Raw genomic sequence first — 9,824 nt, 5'->3', positions numbered from 1 at the left:
TGCACCATCGATCAACTACTGAATTATTCATGATAAACAAACCGGAGAGCACGAGTAGTCCGGCGTGTTGTGCGTACTGAGCCAAGGTCTATGTTGCGTAGTACAGAAGACAAGGTGGTTTTCAGTAGTGTGGAACTGTATTGTCAACAACACAGGAAACCCAATGCCGGCGGGACATTTCACAGACAAACGACGCAAGAGGCTTAATCGCTGTTTAACTACGAACATCACTGCTAAACTTAATACCTTGCAACCTTTTCACATCTTTCACACATAGGTGAAAGCCATCCTCAACGAGCAGCCTCCACATTGCATTAGTCGTCGTTCACATTCATCAGCAGACATGGCCCCTCAACATAACTCGGTATCAGAAGAGCAGATGTTGGCGCAAGATTCGATGTGGATCTTCGGTTATGGGTCGTTGATATGGCATCCCAACTTCGACTTTACAGACAGGAAGACTGGCTACGTGGACGGCTTTGTAACTAGATTCTGGCAAGGCAGTATAACACACCGTGGAACCCCCGACAAGGTATGTTACAACCTGGTGAACTCATCACACATTTCTACTGTGACATCTGACACGTCCGATCCAGGTGTCTCGACCAACCAACCAGACCGGCAATGGATTTGTGTTCTACGTGACTGTTCTACATGGTGTTACCGCATAAATGATAATTGTCTGACAATGTTAAAGGGATTCAGTAATTCAAATATGTCTTATTCTGATAGATGTGATATTGTCTGCATGCTTTAATGTACGAATTTGCAGCACCCATGAGAGGATTTGGATGAACTGATAAGGAACCGTAGCCAAATCCAAAGATAGCATCAATGTAATCCACAACATCCTGTAATGCCTCATGTTACAGACACAGTATTACTGTTGTTGTTGTTTTTCTGATATCACATGTTAGTGCTCTGCTATTCATTACACCCCATATTATGTCAAGTTTGTGTAGCTTAAAGTGAAACATTTAATTGGTATTTCATGTTTGCTTCGTTCGTTTCTTAGTGTTGTTGCTCTAACCCACAAGTATTTCTCTTTATATGTATTAATGTATTTTGTATATTTATTGCATATAAAAATATACTACTGGACACACATACTGTAAAACGAGGAATGTTCACATGCATTTTAATTTCATGAATTTCGCGAGTGCCAAGATTCGCGAAAATAAAATGCACGCGAAAGTTCTTGTCTACACTGTATGCATTGCTTGCCAGTGTCAGTTCGCAAAAATTTAATGCCACAAAAGAGGCCATCGGCTCCAATTCGTGAAAATTTCCTGCCGCGAATATATCATGTTTTACAGTAAACCACTCTCTCTCTCTTTGTATATATATATATATATATATATATATATATATATATATATACACACACACATACAAACCACCAATAGACTGCATGTATCTCAAGTTTAGTCTCCTTTGTTTTGACAGAATTCCTTCCTGTCCAGATTAGATTTCACCACCACTGCAACCACTCTATTTGATGATACATGTATCTGCAGATTTGTAGTATTACTGTTGTTTTCACTCAAAAGATGAATGCATCCTTGTCAAGTGTAATGCATAATAATACATATAAATCATCAGAAGACTGCATATTGCATGTGCTGGTGTTGAAGCAGCATTCACAGGATGGTTGGATTTACCACTCTTTTTGCTTTTGTTTTATATCACAGCCTGGAAGAGTTGCAACAATGATTGAACAACAAGGGGTAAGTTCCCTGTGCCTCTCCACTAAATATTCAATGAGATATTGTTTGATGATACCTGAAATAATTGTTGGCTCATTTGCATTGTTTTATATTGCAATGGTAACATTACGGGGGGGGGGGGGGGGGGGGGGGGGGGGATACCCCCAAACAAATCAGGATTGCAGGACTGAACTGGGGAACATCTTGAAACAGCGACCCTAGATTAGAACCAACTGCATTTCATTGATACAACTAATTTATATACTCTACCATTTTATGTAACTTATCTTTGTACCCTTCATTGATATTTATGATATAATTCAGAATGTAAAATCGGACAGATCCAATGACTGTATGTGTTTAGGATACTATCTTCATGTCAGTCTCAGAGTGAGAAATGAAACAAATAAGTGATGTGATATTATACCATATTATATTGTGGTGATAGGCTACTGTAGATACAGGGCCCCTGATGCCAAGCTTGGCAGGCAAGCTGACAAGCACCTGCCTTGCTTCATTACTCTCGGAGCGGTATGATTGGCAGAAAGGTCTGATGCCCACATAATTGTCACAAGCCAGTAGGGTATAGAGGTGACCTTTGCTTCTCTGGTATGTAGTTGGATGCCACATCCGTCCAAGCGAGGCAGGCATGAAATTGTCGGATCTGATGAAGAGTTTTCCTTTGCACAGTCATGAGGGCTTGGTAATAAAACAGTGTGTTATTTTTCTTGGGACCACATGCTGGTATACACACACAACATGTCATAATATTTCTTAATAGATACTTTCATTCTTACTGGATAGAATTCTCGTCAGGTACGGTGACCAAGCTTGGTGCCAATACAAACAAAATGTGGATGTCAACCCTGTTATCAATGTGTCTAGGTGGGATCATTACGTTGTAGTTCCCCCCCCCCCCCCCCCCCCCAGCGTTGGTATATTATCACTGGGACATTGTTGACCATCCAAACAGAAGTTACAGTTGTCTCAACGCGCCCTTCATGAATATATTAGAATGTCAGGATATTTACGGTCAATTTACTAAGTTTCACTGAAAGGTAAGCTCTGTTTATAGCATCAGGTTATTTCACATGTTACAGCTGCTCAACTGCTAATGCTTTAAATTGGTAAGAATTACCGAATTGTTGTTTTAGTGCAAAGAATTTGATATTCACAGATGGCTTGTATCAATCTTTTTATAATTCATCCAACAGATGAGGTCAAGTTGGCATTTTGTTTGTTTGTTTGTTTGTTTATTTGGCTATGAGCATGAAAGGATAACATTTCAGCAATAACTTGCTGATAAGATAACTTGAAGCCTTCACTGGTGTGCTCACCAACTTCACACTTGAACAAGTCTCGTACAGTGTGTTTTCACTGCATCTTAGTTGACCTTTTGAAGTCATTCTTCAGTATCAAAGGTCTCTTCAAGAGAGAGCTGAAACCTGTGCAGTATATTGTTTGTGGATTACCCCCCCCCCCCCCCACAAGTCTTCTTCAGTGTTCTGTTTGTGAGGATAAGACTTGAGTTAACATCCTCACTTGGAACAATAGATTACGGGATAAGTGAGCCTTGCATTCAAGTTCTGACAAAAAGTCAAATACTTGTTATAGCCTCGTTACAAGTTGTGCACTAGCTTCAGCCATGGTTTTGTCCAGGAAAATGTCAAAGGTTGCCAAAATTTCCTCTTTTTTTTTTTCCATGACCACTCCGCAGAGAAATACTTACGTTGATTTAAGTAGTTTTGACTTCGGTTATTGGCCCAGCAAACTGTTATTCTACATCATTCTAAAATTCATAACTTTGTCAGTCTTCTGTATGCAGTAATCTAATATTGTTGTTTTCTCTTTTCGTTATCACTACTTTCTGTCAAGCTACTTCAAGTTTCTCAATTTCTCGCTCTGTGGAGTTGCTACTCAAAATTGTTATGTGCAGATCTTCAGAAAAAGAGAAAAAACAGCAAACAAAGCAATGCAGTATAGGGTGTGGCAAAACATCAGAAAGTGTCTTTCAGGCAGAAAGAGTACAATGCAATATAGAGGAAGTCATTATGGATGATTGCAATCCACTGTGAAAACCCTGTGAAGGTCACTTTGTACTCTCAAAGTTTTGATTGCCAAAAAGCAGTGACTGTTCTGAAAACATTTGTTCAGCATCCCCACCCAATCTTTCGGAAATCACAACAGCATGTGTCGTCCATGTATGGCACAATTTTTATCATCAAGACTGTCCGTCTACCCATCTTTCAAGTCCCATCTATTAGTCAATATAATAAGTAATGCATGATCCTGTTTTCATTTTGTTGTAAGTCCTCTAGTCACGTTACCATAAAAACATGATTTTTTTTTTGGTTAAATCAGAGATCATTTATTGAACTTATTGCCATCTTTGTTTATTCCTATCTTTACCTTCATCTTCCATCCATTTCTGTGTTAACATGGGACAAGCAGCTAACCTTGGCCTACTTGTACTTGATGTTGTATGGCTTCACTTATAGACCCAATTTTTTTTTTGTCTTTGTTTCAGCGAGCTCAGCTAAAATGTCCCTCCCAAAATGGCCTTGAGGAATGAATTTGAGGCAAAACTCACACATGTTAGGCTCGTGCAAAGCCTGCTAGACTCTTAGTTCACTTGAAGTGTGCTAACTCACATGATAGTTGCCCCCTACTATTAAAGGACAAGTTCACCTTCATAAACATAAGGATTGAGAGAATGTAGCAATATTAGAAGAACACATCATTGAAAGTTTGAGGAAAATCGGACAATCCGTTCAAAAGTTATGAATTTTTGAAGTTTTTGTGCAGTAACCGCTGGATGAGAAGACTACTGCAGTGTATGAATAACTTAGATGTCACATGCGTACAACAATATAAGAAAAATATAAAGAGAATTTCACAAAATTTCATCTTTTGAAAAAAGTACACATTCCCCTGACTCGTTACCGACATATGCTATGGGTAATATTATTCCCCGTGCCTTTAGAAAGAGGCAAGTCAAGTGCTCTTTTATTATGCAAAAAAAGTGAAAATATGTTGAATTTTCTTTACATTTTCTTCATACTGTTGTACGCATATGACTCACAAGCTGTAGTAGTCTCCTCATCCAGCGGTTCCAACACAAAAATTTTAAAAATTCATAACTTTTGCATCGATTATCCAATTTTCCTCAAACTTTCACTGATGTGTTCTGCTAATATTGTTGCATTTTCTCAATCCTTATGTTTATGAAGGTGAACTTGTCCTTTAAACAAGGGTCCATGTAATAAACACTTGACCGAAAGATTGGTCTGGCTCCATGGTCTATTTCTGGTCATCGGGGATATATGATTATGTTCCGTGGAGACCTCATCTGGCTTCATGGGAATCCCCTCCTATGTCTACTACGGAGAGCCAGTAAAGTCAAAAAATGAAAGAATCTTCCGGACAGACGGATTTTTCTGTCTATGTAAACACTTGTGTAGTGAACTAACTTTGAATTATCTGTAACTTAAATGCTATTTGTACTCCTTACCGCTACAAAGTATAACCCCCACACAGTGATGTAGATTGTTGTCAGTTTTGTGTGTTTCCTGACATATGAAATTAGAGTGTTAGTGGCTATATTTGGTGTAGAGCTCCGTAGTAGCTTGCACTGTTCAATACACAACTATTCATCTAAAGTACATTATACATGAACAGTAAGGTCATCACAAGCCGCACACTCTACTTCTTTTATCGAGAGGTGCTCAATGATAAAACTCCCACCAATCTTATCAAGTATTTTACAATATAAGCAAAGAGTGAATGAGGGGCTGACTGATGAAGCAGTTTCCCCTATCCATGATGGTAGTTATCATTAATGATAGGGTACCCAGTGAGCATACACCTATTCTCTTGTCAAACGGCCTCATAAATCAGGATTCATCAAACCTGCAGACCAGCATACACTTTATTTTTGCAAAATCAAGAGCACTGTTGGTCAAGTTAAGTGGTGCTCACACAGCATTTGATGAGCAAATGGCTTATGTCATTCTTTGCATGAATTAAACCAATCATTTTTAATTTTTAAGTGACACACACTTTTCTGTCGACATCCCAAGTGTATGTTTTTCAGAGTGAATGATTATTTTTCATTACAAGTGAGTGATTGAGTCTCAAGATGTGTGATAAGTGAAGAAATATTTGTGACTAGTCATGGAAGCACCCACAAGATATGTGTACATTATTGCATCTAGCTTGCCAATTATGGACTCATTGTATACCTACTTTGCATAACACTCAAACAATAAATTTTGCCACTGTTGAGATGACCAAGACCAATGGGTGTTTAATCCAAACAAACTAGTGGACTCCTGATCAAAATATTGTCATTGAACTTAACACTGGAAGAAAATTATCTTGTGATGATTTTTTTTTTTAATAGGACTAGGTAGAAGAGATAATAGCCTGGCAATCTGTTCTATGTTCAACAGTTATGGGTATGCAGTACTAGTACATTATGACGGTGTGATGTGTTAGCCTGCCATATCGATACATATTTCTCTGATATTAGAATCAAAGCGCACTCCCCCTTTCAACAGAGCTACCAAGTCTCACGCATTCTGCGTGAGACTCAAGCATTTAGGGGCCATCTCACGATCTCACGCGTGGCACCCATTATTCTCACGCATCAGGCGAAGTCTGCAACTGTCATTTTGTAATATATACAGTTTGTATATTTGCCTTGAAACAAAGCTGCTGCTCATCTTCTATTCTCATCTGATTTTATTGTAAAGGAAAAAAAAAGTAATGCTTTATGTGTTCCTACACTTAAGAGCCATTTATGAATTGCCAGCACCAACATTGTCAGTAAAACGACAGAATACTTGAATCTGTGACAGAGCACATTGACTGAAAGGCAGTGATTTTAAACTTGCATGTCCATATTTCATAACATGGGGGACAGGCACTTTAATAATATCATAGCTGCCCTGCCTGCCAAACCAGAGTATTGCATCATCCTTTATACCTCACGAAGTGCCGAGAAAAAAACTTCAACAACAACGGAACATCACACTGATGTAGTTAAATTCAAACATGTGCCAAATTGCCTGTTTGAAGATCAAGAACTCATCTAACATTCTGTCTTGCAAGTAGGCCCCTACACATTGTATCATGAAAATCTTTGCCATGAGGCTATGTAATAGTACTTGGTAAACTCTGCATCTTTGTTTTGCATGCAGAAGGAACATACAATTGACTCTATCTTAACCTGTTGAGGATGGGTTGATTTTGCTAGAACATGCATTTCCCATAGACATCTTGCCGAGTACACTCGGGGCTCGTCCTCCACTTGTTAATGAAAATCATTTGACTTTTTATGCTTGTTTAGGGTTCAGAACACAATTGCGTGTGTGTGCGTGCGTGTGTATACATTTGTATATGAATGCACGTATGATCTAAGTTGTAGTACTGTGGATAAGTTTTTCCCCCTGGTGTTCTTGGATTCAATCATAGACTATAGCCTTCCTCATGCTGTTTGAAGGACCTCATTTGTTAAAGAACCCATCAAGGTTGAATGGTCATGGTCTGGTGCTTGATGCGCTTGACTGCTGCTAAGCTCTGTCATGGGTGTGTCAGGAGCGGACATACTGTCGATTGTCACGTCTCTGCCTCTGTGCACAATGTACTGTATCCATTGTCAATGGATTGGGGTGTAACCATTAGGGTCTAAGGTCCTTAGAAATATCTGGACCCCAGAACACAAGAAACCCAAGGGAGGGTGATTTCCTTCACTCTCCCCCTCCCTCTCCTCCTCCCTCACCTCCCTCTCCCCTCCCCCCTCCCCACAGCATTCCCCTTCATCTCTGGCCTGCAGTACTGAAGAACTGGAAACATTTACGGCATGAAACTTTCAGGAATTGCCAACCATGAAAAAATAGTATACCACATGTACTGTATTGTTTAGACAAAAACTTTTTGCATGCATATTACTTAAATCATGGCTCCTCGTGAAATTTTGTGAGAGTTTCATGATGATGCACACAAAAATGTTTTGTTTTACAGTAGACAAAGGAAAGAGTGTGAGAATATTTGTTCAACTTTATGCATATGTGTGTGACTTCATGTCTTTTTGTCCATTTTCCTCTAGGGCCAGGCATGGGGAGTGGTGTTTAAGGTGGAGGGGACAGAGCAGATTACAAAGGCATTGCTCCATCTCAACACCCGCGAGTGTCATCTGGGTGGCTACCAGGTCCAGGAGGTCACATTCACTGTCACTGATGGGCAGAAGGAGGAGGAGGAGGATGGCCAGGAGATCAGTGCCATCGCTTTCAGGGCGACGCCCGACAACGACCTTTTCGAGGGGCCAGATACGGCCGAGGAGACGGCCAAGGTCGTGGCAGCGTCGCGGGGCTGGGTGGGCCACAACGCAGAGTACCTCTTCCGACTCGTCGACTTCATGCATCAGACGGTGCCAGATGCCAAGGACCGCTATCTGTTTGAACTTGAATCGCTGACCATGCAGCTGTTGAAGTGCAATTGCACAGAGGACTGGACTGTCAGCAAGTCCCATAGAGGGTCCAACAAACGTGGAGTGTCCCAAGCCAGCGACACAGTGCAATATTACCACAAGTGTTTCCAGCAAGAGTCGGTGCAATCGGGTGCTGTTAGCCAAATGGTTAATTGATGAAAGTTTGTCCATCCATACCTATATATAATACTGAGACAGATTGTTCACCCCGTGGTGAGTCATTTTTGTGTCGGGAGACGGTGGGTGATGTCCCAGTCAAGTCTTCCACAGCTGATATGTATCTTGAAATCTCCCAATATTGTCTTCTGGCTTGCCAGTGTCACATGTAGTATTAACACCCGCTAGCTGTGAATCATTGAATGACTTATTGATGCGAGGAAGCATGTTTGAGTAGATGTGTTTAGATATGAAATAATAATTTAAAAAAACTGTTTATTTTGTCACTATTGTACATGTCAAAATTTTATTTTTGTAAAAGAAGTGAAAATGAATTGAAGTGTAACTGATTTAACAAACTGTGCCATAGATATCTGCCCTTCAGAGAACATTGCAAAGCAAGTAATATATTTTATACTTCTAGTAAGAAAGTGTCATATAGGATTCTAGTGTACAATCCCTAACAATAACTCAATATAAAAGGTAGCAAAGGTATTGTAACACACTCCTAACATCTTTATAAAGTCACCATCTATGTAAAGTTTATAACATTTATGCATGGACTGTATCTATATAGTTTATGATAAGTTGATTTTGTCTACTTGAAAGCAATCAATATTATCTATTTTGTTTGTAGAATATGAAGGGTTGATATGACAGCCCTTGTGATTAAGATTTACAACTTACTATTTCATTGTTATCTTTTTGTATGGTATTAGGATTAGTCCAGAGTTAGGGTAGCTTTTGGATGAATAGTTTAATACATGCCTTGTAGTGGGTTTGGGTTTGGACATAATTTAATTCTTCATTGTTTGGACACTCTTTTTTGGACAAAAATAGAAAATGCTGCAGTGGAAGAAATGATTGTATTGCATATTTTGAATTTTTTTTTTTCAAACTACAGGTGCACCTGTACACTGTAACTTTAACTTTCACGAGTACAATTCGAACAGGTCTGGATTACTACCCTGGATTCACACAAATCTACAAACAAACAGTGTTGGACATTTCATACAGCATGTATATCTCGGGGGCAGTAATGATATCAGTAGTGTAGAGTATGCCACACTCTTGTCTTGTCCTGTGCTTACATTTCGTTTAGGAATTCACATTATCTCAGGTTTATGATAAACATATTTAAAGAGGTAATGAGTCTTCAAACCAAGAGACTTGCCATAATGTACAGTATTTATTCTCTATTCAGAGACATCTCGAAAGCTTCTAGCGTATGCTCTGTAACTGAAATGCCATACACTTCCAATATTGTGGTATCCATGGAGCCACGCCATGCTCACTTTTTGCTGTAAATAACATGGCCATCATCACTGACATTCGTGGCTGCTGGGGAAGAGTTTAAAGTGCCGGAAGTCATCAATAGTGGACGTTTCAGATATATCGTGCACGTAGGGGTGACCATCATTGTGTCCCACCTACTGATTATCAGTGACAGGGTGGTACACATGGTAACTGCA

The 9,824-nt window shown here is 39.5% G+C and overlaps 1 protein-coding gene across 1 annotated transcript; it reads left to right on the top strand.

The window, feature by feature from the left end:
• Positions 1-356: 356 nt before the first annotated feature.
• LOC139734574 (glutathione-specific gamma-glutamylcyclotransferase 1-like) lies at positions 357-8,546 on the top strand. The gene is made up of 3 exons (XM_071645350.1): positions 357-532; positions 1,692-1,727; positions 7,816-8,546. Exons 1-3 carry the CDS (start codon positions 380-382, stop codon positions 8,350-8,352), a joined length of 726 nt encoding a protein of 241 aa, XP_071501451.1. The 5' UTR covers positions 357-379; the 3' UTR covers positions 8,353-8,546.
• The last annotated feature ends 1,278 nt before the right edge of the window (positions 8,547-9,824 follow it).

The sequence above is a fragment of the Diadema antillarum genome, unplaced genomic scaffold, assembly GCF_040938485.1.
Source record: "Diadema antillarum isolate AM-2024a unplaced genomic scaffold, OU_Dant_1.0 seq00000533_RagTag, whole genome shotgun sequence".
Taxonomy (NCBI): domain Eukaryota; kingdom Metazoa; phylum Echinodermata; class Echinoidea; order Diadematoida; family Diadematidae; genus Diadema; species Diadema antillarum.
Note: the sequence above shows the minus strand (reverse complement) of the source record. Positions and strands in the feature narration are given on the sequence as shown.

Coding starts and splice junctions, on each gene's coding strand:
- LOC139734574 (XM_071645350.1), top strand. CDS start 380: ATGTTGGCGCAAGATTCGATGTGGATCTTCGGTTATGGGTCGTTGATA. Junction 533..1,691: donor ACCGTGGAACCCCCGACAAG/GTATGTTACAAC, acceptor TTTATATCACAG/CCTGGAAGAGTTGCAACAAT. Junction 1,728..7,815: donor CAATGATTGAACAACAAGGG/GTAAGTTCCCTG, acceptor ATTTTCCTCTAG/GGCCAGGCATGGGGAGTGGT.